The 20,621-nt window shown below is 39.1% G+C and overlaps 1 protein-coding gene across 1 annotated transcript in view; it reads left to right on the forward strand.

The window, feature by feature from the left end:
- Positions 1-625: 625 nt before the first annotated feature.
- Positions 626-20,621, forward strand: part of LOC120743404 (obscurin-like) — a 170,058-nt gene continuing 150,062 nt past the window's right edge. Inside the window, exons 1-5 of the mRNA XM_040047025.1 lie at positions 626-648; positions 3,760-4,041; positions 5,232-5,498; positions 6,479-6,745; positions 18,050-18,304. Coding sequence (XP_039902959.1) covers positions 4,029-4,041; positions 5,232-5,498; positions 6,479-6,745; positions 18,050-18,304 — 802 coding nt within the window. The 5' untranslated portion in view covers positions 626-648; positions 3,760-4,028. The remainder of the gene's footprint in view (positions 649-3,759; positions 4,042-5,231; positions 5,499-6,478; positions 6,746-18,049; positions 18,305-20,621) is intronic.

A 20,621-nucleotide genomic window follows, 5' to 3' on the forward strand; every position in this document is an offset into this window, starting at 1 on the left:
CAGGACGTAAAACTCAGCTGTATTACTGTCATGTCCTCTCTAGAAGACCCAACATGAAAAGACATCCATTTTCTCTGAGTCACAATCAGCCACAGAAAAAAAAAACCTTGTCTATAGAGAATAGATGTTTTTGATTATTCCACAGATTTATAAAAACAACATTAAGGACCAAAACACACAAAAGTGAGACAGAAACAGAAAACTCGGGGTTATGGATTGTTGTCATTCACTCTGCCTGATTCTAAATATCATCAAAATCACCTTTTTAATTTTCAAATAAAAATGATTAAAAATTATAATAATCATTAAAAATCAATAAAAACCAGGACAGTTTCAATGATGATTTTCTATAATTCTGCTAATGATATGTTTTATTTGATCAGTTCCTCCCAAGCCCACTGTGACCCTGCAGCCATCCTGGACTCAGATATACAGCGGTGAGACAGTCACTGTCAGATGTGACATTCAGGGAGCTGAAGGAGCTCAGTGACGTATGAATGGAGAGCAGCCAAGTTAAACACACCTCCAACATCCAGCGAATACAGCACCATCACAGTTACTGAGTCTGATGGTGGAGGATTACAGCTGCCGGGGCAGAGAAGCTCTTCCTGGACAGAGTGAGTGATGTCATCACACTGAATGTAAAATGTAAGTTGGAGATATTTCAACTCACACTATGTGTTTTAATTTATATTCCAGAATGTTTCATTAAAAAAGATTAAAAAAATGTCTTAAGGCTTTTTGTTTATTATCAAAAGTAGCAAAAAAAAAGGTTTTGATGTACTTATAGAAATAAACAGTTATCACTCAAATTAAACATCTGAAGAATGAAAAACATTTTGTTAGTATGAAGAAAAATTAAATACAAATGTAATTTTCCCAGTTCTTCACCCCAGTAGCTTCACATGTGCAGCTACTGAGATCAGTTAGTTCCTTTGTTTTTAGCATTTTTGAAGTTAATTCATTGAAGTTTCAGGTTTGACTGTAATTTGGCCTCATTTTATCAGAGACTGGTTGCTACATTAGCCTTTCTCATTAGAGGTTACGCTTAGATTGATTCCACTAACTGATGTTCATGACATGAATTTATTTATTAATTTTAAATGAATCACAAATAATGGTTTGTTAGAACCTAATTTCTTAAAGACCTGCTTCATAAGGTTTTATAAGTTATACATTTTGCTGTTTCCTGCCACACGTTTACATTTATGCTTATTTTACAAAGTCTCAGTATGAAGACACTGCTAAAAAATAATTTATATCAAATGTTGTAGAAAACAAATGGAGACAAATTCTACTACTGTGTAGACTAGAAGGGGCTCAGTCTTATTTATGCTTCCTCTTGGACATATAATTGAGACACATGCTGCATCTTTTCATGTTCATGCTAATGACACACATACGCAGTACTTGCACTTAGATCATGTGACCTATGATGATTTCTCTTAATGACTGTCTGTGTGAGGTTCAAACTAAATGTCAGCTAATGTCCTCCAGCTAAACTCAGACAAAACTGTAACGCTGTCATTGAATCTCCTTGGCTGAACACATGCTGCACCAGCTGATCTCTGCTGGAAGATTTCAAGACAGCAACAACAACAACAACAAAAATTCAGAAGTAAAGAAAAATAAATTTTTTGTCTCCTTGTCACAAGACAAAAGCAGTCATGTGTTTATCTTTTAGGAAATAATTCAAAAAGAATAAAAAATGTTTTATCATTTTAAGACAAAGACACTATTTACATGTCTTATGTCCTCACACCTGGATTCAGAGGAACCACAGAGACCACGTTAATATTGCAAACCATGCTAATCCTAAAAATATAACACTGTGCAGGCATGGATAAATATTATGATTAAATATACTGTTTTATTTTTCATTTATTTTTAAATTTGCACAAGACTCATGACATGTGTACAAACTATTTATTACATTTTTATATTTTTAATGATTGAAATTTAAGTTCTTATCTATAAAATGGTGCAGAAGACATTTTTACTGCTTAAAGGTTTGTAATTATGCTATTAAATAGTGGCAAATATAACCTAAATAATTCTTTGGATATACATTTTTAAACAAAGCAAAGCCAATTAAAATATGTCTCTGTGCTGAGACCTGGTGGAACTAAAAAGGTTTTAATTCTTTCAGCTGACTGAAAGCTCTCACCACCTGCAACAGTCACAGGCAGCTTCCTGCAGGAACCTGGTTACAGCAGAGGTCTTGCATCTGATTTTAAAACCCCTTTAATATGCCAACACCTCACTGCTGATATTTATGGCAGCTCTGAACTATAATTATTTATGGTGGATCTGTCTCCTCCTGTGCTTGTTTATCATCCCCTCAAGTTAAACAAGGATTTTATTCCCACCCTTTTCTTTGGAATCACATAAAGATTTGACTGCATTCTAACTCTTGGGGATTTTAATGTTAGCTGCCCATCAAACTCCTATAAAACACCCTTCCAACAGATGACATTAAAAAGTTTTACAGTCTATTTAAAAGTTTTGCTAGACTGCTGTGATGACATAAAATCATGGTTGCCAATAAATTTTTAAAATATGTAAACAATCAAAAAACAGATTGCATTATTTGAACCTTCTGAACCTCGTTTTGCTCTTAAGTCTAACCTTGTTCCTCTGAAAAAGTTCAGAACTCCCTTTGTACAAACTCTGGGGGTGATCGTTGATGACAGTCTCTAGTTTGAGAAATAAATAAATTCTGCTGTAAAAGCCAGACTCTGCCTCCTGAGGGCCTTTGAAAATGACGTTCGTTATGGGTCAACGACCCAGGCATCCTAACAAACACAGGCTAAGACTAAGACTGGGCCTTTGTGATTGTTTTGCCTGAACTTTGGCACAGTCTGCCCTTCAAATTACTCTTTGATTACCAAATAAATAGTGTAAAAAAATACAATTCCCAAGGGGCCTCCCTCAACTAGACACATTTAACATAAAAGACTCACCTCCTCCTTCAGATATCAGTGGGCTGGTTCAATTTCACATTCAGAGTATTATGTAAGTTGGACACAGTTCACTCATTTTAATTTATACTACACAATGTTTCATCCAAAAACACAACAAAATACTTTGTATTTCAACAACACTGCAGGTTTTGTTTTTCATTTTGTATCAAAAGTAGCATAAAACAGTGTTTTAATTTAATTATAACAACATACAGTTGTAAGAAAAAACATATTCAGTACATTTGTTGAAAAACTAAATTCAGATTTAATTATCCCAGTTTATTCAGCTCAGTTTCTTTTCATCACTGCAGCTCAGTGTCATGATGCAGATCTTTAGTTTTAGCATTTTTACTTTTTCTAATTCCTCAAAGTTTCCCTTTGACTACAATTTGGCCTCATTTTAGGAGAGACTGCTCTGCTATGTTAGCCTTTCTCTAACTGCTGGTATGTTTACTCATAGCAACAGTTTTTTGATTTGTTCATCTTGTAATTCCCAAATTAAATATCATGAATTTATGGAAAAAGAAAGATTTAATTTTTTTTCTGAATGAAGATTATTTGGATATATTGGAGGTTTAACAGCATTGTTTGCAAACAACAGCTAACTTACAGCTCATAGGTTACATGTTCATAAATGTATAAATAAGTAAATGAAAATATGTAGAAATAAGTAAACAGTCAAATATAAAGATCAGTAAATTACCTGGTTTAATTTATTTAATAAAAATAAAAAGTTTTATTGTTGATTTTCATGTCAAATTATCATTCTGCTAATGATATCTGTTTATTTGAACAGCTCCTCCTAAGCCCACTGTGTTCCTGCAACCATCCTGGACTCAGTTAAACAGCGGTGTGATATACAGCGGTGAGACAGTCACTGTCAGATGTGAGATTCATGGAGGTGAAGGAGCTCATTGGACGTATGAATGGAGACCAGCCAAGTTAAACACACCTCCAACATCCAGTGAATACAGAATCATCACAGTTACTGAGTCTGACAGTGGAGGATCCAGCTGTCGGGCCACAAGAAGCTCTTCCTGGACAGAGTGGAGTGACATCATCACAATGACTATAATATGTAAGTTGGGCATATTTCACCTTTGTTTTTAATTCTATTGCACAACGTTTGATGCAAAAACACAACAAAATATCATGTCTTTCAATAAAACTGCAGGATTTGTTCTTATTTTAGTATTAAAAGTACCGTAAAACAAATTTTAAAGTTTTACATAAATCCACAGCAATCACTCACAGTGAAACTGTTATGATACGGCTGTGTGGCAGGGAGGATGTAGGACACAAACGCAAAACAATCATCAGAGCAATGAACTTAAAATGCTGCTTTACTGCAGCGGTTAATTTTCAGAAAAGAAAAAAACTTGCAAAAACAAAATGAAACAAAAAACTGGGAACTAATAACAAAAACACTGGGAAACCTGTAAACTAGTGACAGATCTCAGGGAGCACGGAAACACGCAGCATGGTGAGGGGACGACGTGACACTGACAGAGAGAAACACAGGTCTGAAATACACTGAGCGAAATGAGGGAATGAGACACATGAGGGGAGAACAGTCTGTTGTTGGGATGGCTGAGGTCCTTCACGATCTTCCTGGCCTTGGTCCAGCACCGCCTGCTGTAGATTGAGTGCAGGTCAGGGAGCTCGGAGCGGATGGTGCGCTCAGCTGACCGCACAACCCTCTGTAGAGCTCGTCTGTCCTGCATGGTGCTGTTCCCGAACCAGGTTAAGATGTTTCCCGCCAGGATGCTCTCTATGGTGCAGGAGTAAAAGTTCCTGAGCACCTTGGAGGGCAGTTGGAAGTCTCTCAAGCGTCTGAGGTGGTAGAGACGCTGACGGGCCTTTTTCACCACGGTGTTGATGTGACAGGACCATGACAGGTCCTGCGTGATGTGAACTCCGAGGTATTTGAAGCTGTCCACTCTCTCCACTGGGCACTCGTTGATGACGGGGGTCTGGTAGTTCCTCTCCTGCTTAGTGCTGAAGTCCACTATCAGCTCCTTTGTCTTACTGACGTTTAGAAGGAGGTTGTTCCTCTGGCACCAGTTCTCCAGATTCCTAATCTCCTTTAAGGTTTAAGGTTTAATCTGATTTTTTTTTATTACCTTTTTATTGTTGATTTTCAGTCAAATTGTCACTGGGGTGAAAAAAATGTTGTTACCACTAACAAGAGCAATAAAACCAGGAAAGCTTTAATGATCATTTTATATTTCTATAAGTCTGATGATGGGATATTTTCTCTTTGAACAGCTCTGCCTAAGCCCACTGTGACCCTGCAGTCATCCTACACTCAGATATACAGCGGTGATACAGTCACTGTCAGATGTGAGATTCATGGAGGTGAAAGAGCTCAGTGGACATATGAATGGAGAGGAGGCCAGAAAAACATACATGAAACATCCAGTGTATATACAATCAACAGAGTTACTGAGTCTGACAGTGGAGGATACAGCTGTCGGGGCACAAGAGGCTCTTCCTGGACAGAGTGGAGTGACAGCACCTCATTGAGAGTAATAAGTAAGTTGGACATATTTCAGACATCTTAATTTGTACTGAACAATGTTTCATCAACTCAACCAAACACTTTGTCTTTCAACAGCACTGTAGGTTTATTTTGTTGTTTCGGATAAAAAGCAGTTTAAAATATCTTTTAGTGTCATTATAAAGATATTTAATAATCACTCAGTGAAACATCTGAAAAAGATTTTGTTAGTTTGATGAAAGAATTCAGTCCAAATGTAATAATCCCAGTCGCTCCCATCTTGACCTCATGGCTGCACATGTGGAGTTTATCACTGCAGATCAGTTACTTCCTTTGTTTTTAGCATTTTTACATTCATTCCTCGACGTTTCAGGTTTGACTACAATATAACCTCATTTTATTAGAGACTGTTCTGCTACATTACAGGTTCCACTTAGATTCTTTCATGTAATTACTGTTAATGGCATTCAGTTATTTTAATTAATGAAAAATAAAGGTGTTCATGAGTGTCATAATATGTTTAATGATACGACAGCTAGAAGAACCTCCAGTGTAGAACAGATGCATTAGTGGTTCAGTGGTTTAAGGTTCAGGTCATGGAAAATCTGTCAGAACCACTTGAAACCTGTTTGTTATACAATAACTACAAGTGTGACACTCTCCAATGTCCCAAATCAGCAACTGCACCAGTTTCACATGATGACCTCATCACAACTTTTAGAAAACATTTCTCACATAATTTCTTCCAGTCTTCTTAATCTGCTGTCAACTCATGAAAAAAATAATCTGTAATTTTTTGGAATCTAAACAAAAACTAAAGTAAAGACTTTACCTTTTACATTTTACTGAAAATATTGTGTTACAGTTTGAAACTTTTATGTTGTGACTTTTAACTTTTAACTTTTAACTTGTTTCTCTGTGAATCAGCTGTTTTGTAATGACTCTACTCTTATGTTATAAACAGCAGAGTTTTTATGTTTCTCTTCTTCTAACTGGATCATTCTTATGTGAACAGTTCCCATTATGCCCACTGTGACCCTGCAGCCATCCTGGACTCAGATATACAGCGGTGAGACAGTCACTGTCAGATGTGAGATTCAGAGACGTGAAAGAGCTCAGTGGATGTATGAATGGAGTCCTGCCAAGTTAAACACACCTCCAACATCCAATGAATACAGAATCATCACAGTTACTGAGTCTGACAGTGGGTTGTACAGCTGCCGGGGCAGAAGGGACTATTTGTTAACATATTGGAGTAAGGTTCCTGGACTGACTGTATCATGTAAGTTGAAGATGTTCCTTACAGATAATTTGTTTTGTTAAAATAAGTGAAACTTGCTTTCTTGCAGATTTGTAGCTGATTCTTTTGTGCTGCTCACTAAAATATTTTGGTTTCAGTTTGACAACAAAAAAACATGAAAAGCAACTTTTTACTCACAGTGAAGACAAAAACATATCAGAGTATCGTCTCTGCTGTGCAGCTCTACAGAACAGGAAAACAGTGTTTGTCCCAGTTCTGTGATTTTTGTGTGACAGGTTTACGTGCTTACACAGGGGCCTCCAGAGCCTTTTCAACAGTGCTGCGGACCTCGGGGGGAAAGCAGTGCTGTGGAAATGACAGTCTTCACTAGTGGGGAGAGTTACAAAGCTTTCTTCGTTATGAATTAGCGATACATGTTTTTATTAAACAATTAAAGATAAAACACCACAAACTCTAGTAGAGGACATGAAATCAGAGATAGAAACTACAAGTAGCAGGTGCATTTAGTACAGGTAGAGCTCAGTGGCCAGCGCAACAAATTCTGGATCCTTTGCTTTTAGTTAGCATTTAGCATTAGTAGCGCGTGAAAGGGCCTTTATGCTGCGCTCTGTGACTCACAGCAATAGTCCCGGGTCAGCCCTGACTTTGTGTTAAACTAATCCTAAAATAATAATGGTATTTCTAACCACTGACATACCACAACTTTATTATTTCAACAGCATCCGAAAGCTTCTGGACCTAGCTTGTATGGGATATTTATATAGAGATCCTCCAGCTTCAAACTTTATTAGTGGTGTGCGGATTGATATTGAAATATCAATTCTTCCGATACCTGTAATTTATGTTCTAAAATCGATTCTCATGTTAAAATATCGATATTTTAGTACTTTGGAGTAAATTTGTAGTTTATCATCAGAGATGGGCAGAGAGTTACTGCCCATCTTGTACTTGTAACGCGTTACTGTAATCTGATTACTTTTTTCAAGTAACGAGTAAAGTAAGGGATTACTATTGCAAAAACGGTAATTAGATTACCGTTACTTTCCCGTAGGAACGCTACGTTACTGCGTTACTAAAACCGTGATTTTTTTGCGAGAATGTCTCACGACAGTGACGTAAGCGAGTGCGCTGTTAGTGACAACAGCTGTGTGCAGATCAACAGTGGATATCATATATCGATTGAGGGAGAGAGTATGAGCGTTGCAGCGTTTAAAGCGTGGGAAGTACTGACCTTACTTTGAGTTTGATTCCATAAAAAGTGACAAAAACATTAGTGTCCATCGTGCGTGGGAAGAAAACTTCTTTTTACAGCGAAAAAACCCCCTAAACTTCCAAGCAAGCACCGAGTGCGCAACAACGTAATGGGAAACTCACAGAGAAACTTGCGGATTCTTCAACTGACCGCGGCACACCTGCACCAGCGTAAACCTCCGCCTACTCTACTCCTGCTTTACAGGTGAAAATAGAGCAAAAGGACCGCTGAGTCTTTGACTTTATTTATTGTCTGCTGTGTTTTACTTGCATCTATTTGAAAGACTGAGTGTAAACACACAAAAATATTTTATTTATGTGCTGGAATGTGCAAAAAATAGGTTTAAATGTTAAACTAATTTATTCAAGTCAGAGAATGTTGCATATAATTAAATTTTTGCTTGATGCATAAAGTTAAAAGATTAAAACTAATAAAACAAGTTAAAAAAAGAGATAATTTTCCATTTGATTACATTTTGTATGATGGATTATGTAGAAAAGGTAGAATTGGGCTGAAAGCTCTATCGCTTTATCACCTCTTCAGGTTGTAAATCGTGTTTTTAAAAAGTAACTAAGTAATTAATTACTTTTGAAAATGAGTAATCAGTAAAGTAACGGGATTACTTTTTTGGGGAAGTAATCAGTAATTAGTTACTGATTACTTTTTTCAAGTAACTTGACCAACACTGTTTATCATTAACAGGAACACAGTGGAAAGAAACAATATCATTCGGATCGTCTAAATTGGGAGGAACTACTTCCTCTTACGCCTTTCATAGTCATATGCAAAATACGGCTGTATAAATGTGTTGCAGCCTCTGGTGTGCGCACTCACAACAATGGCTGTTCGTAAACAGAGTGATGTGTGGACGTATTTTACCTCGACAAAAAGCCAAGATGCGGTTTTTGATACATGTGGCAAGACAGTGAGGTTTTGTGGCAACACCACTAACCTCGTCAAACACCTCAGAGTAAATCATATCACAGAATATGATGAGCTTATGTTGAGGCAAACTGAAGAGGAGGAGAGGGACAGGTGCTGCTAGGGCGAGACAGACGTCTCTCGCAGAGTCCTTTAGTGCTGCAGGCAGCAACATATTCAAATAGCGCACAACGTTTTTTTCAACAAGTTTTTTTTTATTTCTATATGATTAATTCTGCATTATTAAGTAATAAGAACAAGTAGTCTGATGTCCTGTAATTATTATGAAGCTATATTATTACAATTACATAATACAATGAAATATTGCATTATGAAATACAATGAAACATTAAGTTTTTGTACAAAGTATCAGTATCGGATCAGTATCGTCGATACCACCCGTAACTTTACTTGGTATCGGATCGGAAAGGAAATCAGTGGTATCGCACATCACTAACCTGTATTACCCTTCCAGGACCTGAAGCTCAGTAAAGCACCCCAAGCAGCCAAATCTGTTTTTTGATTGGATTGTTACATTTGTGATTGATATGACATTAACCAATCAGCTGAAAGGAAGAAAAATCAGGTCAAAATTACTGTGTGTAGTATAAAATCACAAATATTTTTTGCTTTGTTTCAGTAAGCAGACCTTAACAAAAAAAATTGTAACTCGTGTAAATATTTTTATACAAACGCAAATCTTTTTTACACACACACACATTCTCATCTGTAGATGCACAAACATACAATTTTCCTATATTTTGGTTTACAAGGTTACAAAACAAAACTCAGTTCACAAATACACATTTGATTTACAAGTACAAAATATTTATGACCACAATTTGAGCCCGTACATGTTGTCCATGAAATTAAGTGCCAAACCATCCTACCTTTGTGAATGTGACCTACAAGCATACTTTAACAGCTAAAATTAAGTGTCAAATCATCCCACCTTTTTTAATAAGAGCTGGAAACATACTCTGACGGGTAAAATGAAGTGACAAGCCGTCCTGGCTTTATAATTATGAGCTACAAGCATACTCTGATGGGCAAAGTTAAGTGGCAAACTGTCATACCAACTTAAATTTGTGCTGGAATTACACTGTGACAGCAGAAATGTGCATAAACTACTTACGGTGGGACGGTTTGTCAAAGTAGGATGGTTTGTCAGAACACGCTGGTCTATTAACTCAGGTTAGGACTGGGCGATACGGACAAAAATCCATATCATGGTATAATTTGAAGCATGTGCAGTAACGATATATATTGCGATATATTATTTTCTTCTGTATACTGTATTTTCCACACTATAATGCACACTTAAAATCCTTTAATTTTCTCAAAAATCAACAGTGCGCCTTATATATGAATTCTGGCTGTGCTTACTGACCTCAAACCAATTTTATGTGGTCCACAGCGCTCAAAAATCTGTCAGAAAATGGTAAGCTACGAAGCCGCATTGCTTGGTGGATTGTCAGAGCATTACTGCCATAGTCAGGAGCCTCTATGTGTGCTTGTGGAAAACATTTAAAGCTTCTTTACAGAATCTTTGAAACAAGCTAGCTTAAAACATCTTTAGAATATAAACAGAGCACTCTGCTCTCTACGTACTGCGGCAGTCACTCAGACAACTGGACGGTCCAAAAGTTGGCCCAATCTATTATTACCTGAGGTTTTAGTAGAGTTGTGACTGAACCACATAAAAATATATCATTAATTTTAATCTTCCCAATCAATGATAATGTTGTGTTCAAAAAATGTTTCAACACAGTTTGTTTTGCAGATTCTGTTTAGCATCTTTAACATCAGGAGAACACAACTTCCAGATTTTATGAGTAAAATTAGTTTTTTTCTCTTTGTCAGTTCAACAGTTTCTGTTTTGCCTGTCACTGTTCCCTGTCTGTTTTCTTACCTGGTTCTTCCTGACCTTGTACTTTCTCCTCACGTTCCCCTCTTTCCTCTCTCCCTCTTTGGACTGACAATCATACACAAATAGATTCAATTAGATGAAAAAATTACATTAATATGAAAAAAATACTATTAAGATCACTAACAAGAAGTCCTCTCTCAGTGTACTTTCAACCAAAAGGCAAATAACCAAACCACATGAACATCTAATAAAAGATATAAATATTGAAACACTAGACCAACATTATTCTTGATTGATGAATCATTTGATTTTACACTTTTACCTGAATGTGGCTCCTTTTTTTGTTGAAAATGTCCTAATATCCATTATGAACCTGGCTGTCTCTCTGTACACAAACACACACGCACATACACACAGTAACATATAAGGTTAATGGGCACCCAGTCAGTTAGCTAGTTAGTATCCATTTCAAACAGGACAGTGGTAACAACAGCAGGCTACAGACAATTTTAAGTTTTAGATTTTAAATAGGCTGTATACATTTCAATGGGAGCAACAGGACGGTCAAATGTTGCTGATTTTACTACAGAGCAGGACGCATTGTAGGGTAGCAAACGTCAGGAAACACGTTTGCTACCCTGCAGGTTACCTGGGTGTAATGTTTTTCAGTTAAAAAGAAACATGGTCTGACTCCTGCCTAACTATATAAAGAGTAACTGATGGTTAAATGCAGCTAATATGTCCTGTTTTAAGCCAGGCACTTCCACCTCCGCTCCGCTGCGTCTCAGCCACATTCGGTTTGGCAGAAAGGGCGCTAGAGTCAGAGCAGGGGAGAGGCGAGCGCCCTTTCTGCCAAACCAAATGTGGCTGAGACGGGGGGGTATCTATACTTTTGTTGTTAAAATATTACGTCTCAACCAAGTACTGTATGGTTTATATTTTTAGTAGTGTGTCAAACAAACAGCAAATATTGTAAAAAAAAAAAAGGATATTGCTTCAGCACCCCCAAAAATTGGCTAAAAAAGGCCCTGCTACCGACTAATTTTCTCTGTATCTCATTTGTATGAATTACAAAAAGAGTAAAATCAAATTCCTCTAAGTGTTATATTTTTTCTTTAGATATCATCTATACAGTTCTTACTGGCCAATAGGGATGGGTATCATTTAGGTTTTATCCGGTGCCAAACTGTTACTTTTGAAACGTGCCGGTGCTTATATACGGTGCTCAAACTGTTCCTTAAAGAATGGAGAACACAAACTTTGTCCAAAAGCCTCTTATATTTTTATTTTTTTGTCAGAACCCATATCGGTACCCATCCCTACTGGCCAATACCAATATACCAACAATAAAAATACATTTCAGTGCAAATCGAATAAACCATGAAAAGTGTTTCTAATGGAGAGTTAGTTAAAACCTCACATGTAAGCTATGGCGTTATTTTTGTGCCACTATTTTAAGCGCACGCATAGAAGTCAGTTCAGCTGAATAACGTGACTGAAAAAATCGCACAGTGTCTGTCCAGCTTTAGGTGTACTGTCGTCCGAGACTTGCACCGCAGTGTCAGCGTTTGTTTCCCTGTTGGCCATGCTTCTTGTTGTGGTCATCTGTTGTCTTCCGGTATTTTCTCCGTAAGCGACTTTTCCTCGACCAATGAGATGAGCGGTAATCTGAATTGTCATACTCGAATTGTCATAAGTGTGCTGTCAGCTCATTGGTCACAAAGCAGGAGAGGGGCTGGGAATTATGTTTTCAAACAAAGCGTCAATTCCATTAACATTTATAGACTACTTTTGATTCTCACTGTATTACGGGACAAAGTGCGTCCCTTATTAGCTCAATACGGGACGTGTACTTTTGTTTCTAAATACGGGACGATTCCGTTTTTTAAGGGACGGTTGGCAACCCTATGATGTGTACGGCTGAATGTACTGTTACAGCAACTGTGTGATTATTGTAAGAATAAATGATGCTGCAAAGCATGAAATTGCCATCGGGTCTGCCGTGGTGGCGATCTTTTTTTTTTTTAATCTTAAGTGCACGCAAACCAGTAAACAAATTAAAACAAATACTGTTGATAAACTAATACAAAAATTACAATTAAAATTCTCAACAACAAAAACAAAAAAATATAATTAATATGTAAACAACTTAACAACCCCCAAAGTGTCTAAGTCACATGACGTGTCAGTGCAACATCGAAACATAAGAGTGGGGGAAGAGGGAGCAAAGTGCTCTCCGCTGTCACAGGAGCGGTGAGTCCAGTGACCTTGTTTCATTTTTACCCGAAAGCACAGCATAGCAAACAAGCAGAACTCAAAGTAAAGAATCGATCTCACCAGGCTAGTATCGATCCGATACCGATGCCGACTTGGGATCGATACTATCGATATTTGGATCGATCCGCCCACCACTAACAGAAAGAGCTGAACGCGCTGGGCAGAAATGAGAAGCGCAAGCAACACATTGCGAGCAAACGCAAATGCAAAAACAGAGCAAAAGGGCTATTGTTGTGTGTGTGTGTGGATAACAACAAACACTGAAATACATTTTTGCACGCAGCAATTCATTTTGCTCACTCAAATTTAGCTTTTCTTTCCTCAAAATCAAATTCTTCTCAAAATGCAACACTTGCACCTGCAAAGGTAGCACATGTGGGTACACTAGCACACTTTTCACAGGGCTAACACATCGAAGACATCGTTAACAGCTTCTACAATCACATAGAAGCTGTTTTATAAAGTTTTATAAATTTTATAAATTAGAAACTGGACTGTGAATCAAATTTAATTTGCACAATTCGAGACTCACCGGAGTTAATGTATTGCTCAAACAATACATGAACTCTGTAGCTCAACACGTTACAGGATTGCAAGTTCCACATGGTAAATGGACTGGTTCTTTCTACTCTCCTGGAGTACTCAAAGCACTCTATACAACACACCCATTCACACAAGCACTACTATCTATACTTTAAGTGCTTTCTAACTATCAATCATACGCATTCATACGCCATAAGTATCTTGTCCAAGGATATTTGGCATGCAAACTAGGGGAGCCAGGGATCGAACCACCAACCCTCCTGAGCTACAGCCACCCCACCACAGCAGTTTTGTGCATCTGCAAAACAAAATCAGTGCTCAAAACTATGTTTCATGGAGTTCTCTTACCCTTTAAACACAGTGCAATATACAGAGAAATTTACCTTGCAGCATGCAGAGAGCTGCAGTGAAAGAAAGTTAACATGAGCAGTGCAGCGGTGCATTCATGGTACATGGGAAAACTCAAGACTTCACTAAAGATAAAACAAAATTAAAATAAAATAACAACCAATAACCAATAATACATACCAGGACCAGGGTGAACTTTGAACTTGTAGGTCGGAAACAGAAGACACAGAAATATACAACAGTTTCCAGTTTACATTAATTTATGCATCTGAAAACCAGAATAAAATATTTAAATAAAATTAAACAACAATATGTAAAAATATCTCTCTCTGTCTAGTTCAGGTTAGTTTGAACTCTTACCTGTGTGAACTACAAGTTAACCTGTGTTAGCTCCTACAGGGTTAACCAGCTTTCTTTCAGCTGCTCTTCAAACTTTGATCAAATCAAATCAAATCAAATCACTTTTATTGTCACATCACATGTGCAGGTACATTGGTACAGCACATGTGAGTGAAATTCTTGTGTGCGAGCTTCACAAGCAACAGAGTTGTGCAAAATACAATAATGTAAACAAGCAAAATACAAGAACGGCTACATCTGAAACTAATAAATATATGTACAATATATAATAGTATATGCATTTCTGGATGTGTATACTAAATATTTTTCTACGTGTGTGTGTGTGTGTGTGTGTGTGTGTGTGTGTGTACACATATTTTACAAATTAAATAGAGTAAACAATAAATAAAATATATAAAAATATACAGAGTTGAGACATGTGCAAAACAGTGGCATTACTGTACAGTGTGGAGTGCATAATGTTAAAGTTCCAGTAGTGAAGCTGAAGTGTCTATGACGTGTTCAGCAGTCTGATGGCCTGGTGGAAGAAGCTGTCTCTCAGTCTGCTGGTTCGGGACCGGATGCTGCAGAACCTCCTTCCTGATGGAAGTAGTCTGAACAGTTTATGGCTGGGGTGACTGGAGTCCTTGATGATCCTCCCCGCTTTCCTCAGGCAGCGCTTCCTGTAGATGTCTTGGAGGGAGGGAAGCTCACCTCCAATTATCCGTTCAGAGCACCGCACTACTCGCTGGAGAGCTTTGCAGTTGTAGGCGGTGCTGTTGCCATACCAGGTGGTGATGCATCCAGTGAGGATGCTCTCAATGGCACAGTGATAGAAGGTCCTGAGGATGCGGGGGCTCATGCCGAATCTTTTCAGTCTCCTGAGAAAGAAGAGGCGCTGCTGCGCCTTCTTCACTGTTTTGTTTGTGTGTACTGACCACGTAAGATCCTCAGCCAGGTGTACTCCAAGGAACCGGAAGCTGCTCACTCTCTCCACAGCAGCGCCGCTGATGGTGATGGGGGTGTGTACTTCTCTGCACCTCTGGAAGTCCACTATCAGCTCCTTTGTCTTTGCGACGTTGAGGGTGAGATGGTTGTCTTGACACCAGTGGGTCAGGGCGCTGACCTCCTCCCTGTAGGCCGTCTCATCACCGTTGGTGATAAGACCCACCACCGTAGTGTCGTCCGCAAACTTCACAATGATGTTGGAGTTGTTAGTGGCTGTGCAGTCGTAGGTGTAGAGTGAGTATAGGAGAGGGCTCAGTACACACCCCTGTGGAGCACCAGTGTTCAGTGTGATGGGGGATGAGGTGATGCTGCCCAGTCTGACCACTTGGCGTCTGTCAGACAGGAAGCTAAGGATCCAGCTGCAGAGGGAGCTGCTCAGTCCTAGATCCTGCAGTTTCCTGTCCAGCTTCGAGGGAACGATGGTATTGAATGCTGAGCTGTAATCTACAAACAGCATTCTCACATACGTGTCTCTCTTCTCCAGGTGTGACAGGGCAGTGTGTAGTGTCAGGGCTATGGCATCATCAGTGGACCTGTTGTGGCGGTATGCGAACTGTAGAGGGTCCAGTGAGTCGGGTAGTGCAGAGCGGAATGAAGTCCCTGACCAGCTTCTCGAAGCATTTGCTCACGATGGGGGTCAGGGCTACAGGTCGCCAGTCGTTCAATGAGGAGATGGTGGAGGATTTGGGTACAGGGACGATGGTGGCCATTTTGAAGCAGGCTGGGACTACAGACAGAGAGAGGGAAAGGTTGAAGATGTGTGTGAACACTCCAGCCAGCTGAGCCGCGCATGACTTGAGGACGCGGCCGGGAATCCCGTCCGGACCAGTAGCTTTGCGTGCGTTCACCTTCCTGAAGCACTTCCGCACATCCTCCTCAGACACAGTGTGCGCACTGACGTCATCCGCGGTGCGCACACTGTCCGGTCTCATGGTGTTCGCTGTGTCGAATCTAGCGTAGAATACGTGGTGTATGCTGTACAGTGCAGCGAGGAATGCTCAGACCTCTACATTGGAGAGACCAAACAGCCACTTCACAAGCGCATGGCACAACACAGAAGAGCCACCTCCACAGGATAAGACTCAGCAGTCCATCTGCATCTTAAGGATAAAGGACACTCTTTCGAGGATGCCAATGTTCACATTTTGGACAGAGAGGACAGATGGTTTGAAAGAGGAGTGAAAGAAGCCATCTATGTCCACTGTGAGCGACCATCTTTGAACAGAGGCGGGGGTTTACGACACCAACTCTCTGCCATCTATAATCCAGTTTTGAGACCCCTTCCCAGACGCCTTAACGCCCACTCACATCCTGGGCCATCTGACCTCAGGAATTCGCATGATAAGGTGGGGCCAGGTTTCACAATGAACACACCCGAAACTCTGGCTGATTGGGTCCCACACCCAATTTCACACCTTGGCTCAGGCGATTAGAGGATCATCAGGGGGTCCTTTTGTCCCTCTGTGGGGGGTCACTCCCACTAGGTTTATATCTGGGACTCTCCACCATTTGACCTTAGAACTGAAGAAGCTTCTCGGATGAGAGGTGAAACGTCTTCAAGCAACTTAAAGAAGTCCAGACGCTTTTCTTTGCAAGCTCCTTTGACTACGATGACCTGGATGACTGAGAACCTTCACAGACATAAATACGTTTAGATCCTCACACAGAGAGGCCATATTAATATTAATCAATATTAGTCGACTCAGTTCACTCACTAGACCTGCAGAGTGGCTGGTTAGTTATAATCAGTAACACAGTGAGTTACCAGCACAACACCAACACAATGAATGGAATTACAACACTGAAAGCACAAAATCAGCTGTCCACAGATTTACAGAGAAAACCTTCCACAGTCTGGTGTGGAATCAGTTCTTGGATTAAATCCTCTGTGTATCGCAGTAACAGAGTTTATGGTGGAGTCGTGTCACAGTTCAGAAGTGTGAGTCAGTTTCCTGATCTCTGGAATATGAGTTGATCCAGCAGGAACAGATGATTTCAGTGGAAGTTCAGATCTCCTAGGCGTGGATCACCATCGAGGTTCAACAGTCTCAGATTTCAGTTCTGAGATCTGCTCTCGGCTGATAAATCTGATCTGTTTTGCAACACAAACACTGAAGTCTTATTCCAGCATTCCTAACAGCTCAGCTGGAAATCACATCCAAACTGCTCCCTGTAATGTCAGCGGTAGAGTTGACTGTGCGTATTAGTGTGGTCTAAAGACATCTATGCGACAGGAAATGTCAGCTTCCACAGCAAAAGAATATAAAACAACCTTACTAGGTCTCATCTTAGCTATCAGAGGCTTCAACATCAGATTTAGTAAAGAACAAGGACATAACGTGCTAACTGACACCAAAGAAAACCAACTGTTACTCACCAAATCCCAATACACCAAAAACAAAAGTAAAAAACAACACCAATGAAACGATAACTGCTCACACTCATTTAGGAGCAATTCTCACATGTTCAAAATACAATCAGATCATATTGACCTGGGTTACTTCCTCATTATTGATCAATAAACTCAGTCATGCTTCAAATTAATTATTTGAAATGTGCATATATGTAATAAATTAAAATACACAAAAGTAAATAAAACAAATTCACTGTTTTGATCAAAACAGAAATACAGAATATTTTGTGTGGCACAGTTTGTTTTATCTCAACTATGGTTTTGTGATATTTGATCATTTACATGTTTCCATCTTTAAATTGTTCTGATTCAGTCATTTTTACTTTTATGTTCTTCTTCTAAACTGAACTGCAGCGAAACCAAAGCCTGAACTGAGAGCTGATAGGACAGCTGTTCCAGTAGGGGGCAGTGTGACCCTGACCTGCTCTGTGAGCCCATCATCATCATATGGATGGAGATACTACTGGTACACAGATGGGAAATCTTATCAACCTGTGAAAAATGGACAAATCAGTGTCTCAGAGGGAGGACTCTACTGGTGCAGAGGAGGAAGAGGAGAACCAGTTTACTACACAGAGTTGAGTCAGTCAGTCAGGATTGACACAACTGGTGAGTTTAAATGTAACTTCCTAGCACTACATCTGATGGTAACTGAACCTTTTGTCTTTCATGTGTTTTTATTGTACTTTCTTGAACATTAACAGTCTCAATCAGACCTGTTGTGACTCTGTATCCAAACTGGTCTGAGATATACAGAGGAGAGACGATCACTGTCAGATGTGAGATCCATGGAGGAGACACTGAGTGGGATTATGAGTGGGAAGCAAACAGCACCATAAAACCTTTAAATCAAAATGAATACAGGATTAGCTCTGCTTCATCATTCAACAGTGGAAACTATCGCTGTAAGGGCAGAATGAAAAGTTCACAGCATGAAACAACAGAGTGGAGTGATTCAGTCACACTGACAGTTTCTGACAGTAAGTCATGTTTGCTTTAAGCTGTTTGAACACTTTGTAAAATGTGTTTCTGTTCATATAGACTGAGATTATTATTCTTTGTATAAACTGAGCTCACTGTTCAGAGACTGTACTACATGTTCACTGAGAGAAAATCTTTGTTGAACAGATGAACCCCGTCCTGTCCTCACTGTGTCTCCATCATGGCTGAGTCCTGGAGCCTCAGTAACTCTGAACTGTGAGGTTGAACATCCGTCTGCAGGATGGAGCTTCTACTGGTATAAAGCTGTTCCTGATCTGAAAACATTCAACTATAAATCCTACAGTTATGAGCTGCTACCTGATGGCAGTGGGACTGCACAGGACTCCTACATCATTCATGGACAGACACACACAGCAGGATATGTGTGCAGAGCTGGAAGAGGAGACCCAGAGTATCACACTGATCACAGTCAACCAAAGTTTGTCTGGTCTGCAGGTCAGTTTGTTTCTCTCTGTCCTTTGAATGAGCTCATGTTAGCTCATCATTTTTATTCACCAGGATTTAGACCATTAAAATCTCATCTCCATGACAACCATTTATCTCCGTTTATATTAAAACTTCCAAAAAGAAGAACTGAACTGAATATTTTCCTTTCTCTCTGTGATCAAACCAAACTGAATTTATTTTCCTTTTCTTATTTTTCAGTTTTTATTTAATGTGATAACATGAAAAACAAAAGACATCTATGAGATTTTAAATGTTTTGATATTTAAACTCATGTTACTGTTTGTACTGATTATTTTTACTTAGTGCACAGACAGGATTTACACAGTTAAGACTCTTTGTTTAGTGCTCAGGTAGGTGTTCAGATAAAAAGTCAAATATAGTTAATAAAGAAACAAAGATGTCAGCAGGCAGGTTAACAGCTCTGACAAATACAAGACAAACACTGACTACAGATGGACACTAGAAGAAGACGTCACAAATAACAGCTGCTGTTATTGTTCATTTAAAATATACTTCAAAGGTTTTTAGTTTTGGTCCTGCTGCTGCAAAATATCTCACTGTAGAAGGAATCTGTGAAACAGACAATATCACAGAATTATGGCAGAAACATTACAGCAAATGACTGAAGTGTGTTCAGAGTGATCTGTATCAGGTGGATGATGCTGAGAGTGATGACTCAAAGCTCATGATGTCACATGACCTGTACCAAGCTCTACATGAGCTGCCAGCAGATAAAGCATGTGGGTTAGATCATCTTAAACATGTCAGTATTCGGCTCCTTTGTTTTCCATTGATTTGACTGTCTGTGTGATTCAGGGCTTGTTGTCAGACTCAGTGTTGTCTCACCAAACAAACACTTTATCACATTGAACTATTAAATTTGATCTTCAAAACAAAAGCTTCAAACAAACAAATATTCTCACTATGATATTTTGAATCCTAACATCTGTGAGCTTTGTCTCTTCACTGCATGTTGTTTCCAGATGTTCATTCAGCAGCGTCTCTCACAGTGAGTCCTGACAGAGTGCAACACTTCACCTCTGACTCTGTCTCACTGACCTGTGAGGGAAACTTCACTGAGTGGAGAGTGAGGAAGTTCTCTGATGGCCGACTCTTTGACTGTAGGAGAATGACTGGATCCACATGTAACATCCACACATCAAAGTCAGATACTGGAGTGTACTGGTGTGAGTCTGGATCAGGAGAGTTCAGCAGTGCAGTCAACATCACTGTACAGAGTATGTTATTATACATTTACTTCTTGGATCTGAATGATTTAGACGTCACATGAACATTTGTCTCAGCTTTGCTGTATGTGAAGTAATTCTATGTGGCAACACAAACAAAAATGAGAATTTCAGACAATTTCAGGCAACGAAGCATCAAAATATTCTTGGATGTTTGTCTAATTTCTCTTCATCCGTTCATAATCCAGTTTGTCATAATTTGCCAACAGTATTTTTTATTTTCTCTGTCA

The sequence above is a fragment of the Simochromis diagramma genome, unplaced genomic scaffold, assembly GCF_900408965.1.
Source record: "Simochromis diagramma unplaced genomic scaffold, fSimDia1.1 OVJJ01000562.1, whole genome shotgun sequence".
Classification (NCBI taxonomy): domain Eukaryota; kingdom Metazoa; phylum Chordata; class Actinopteri; order Cichliformes; family Cichlidae; genus Simochromis; species Simochromis diagramma.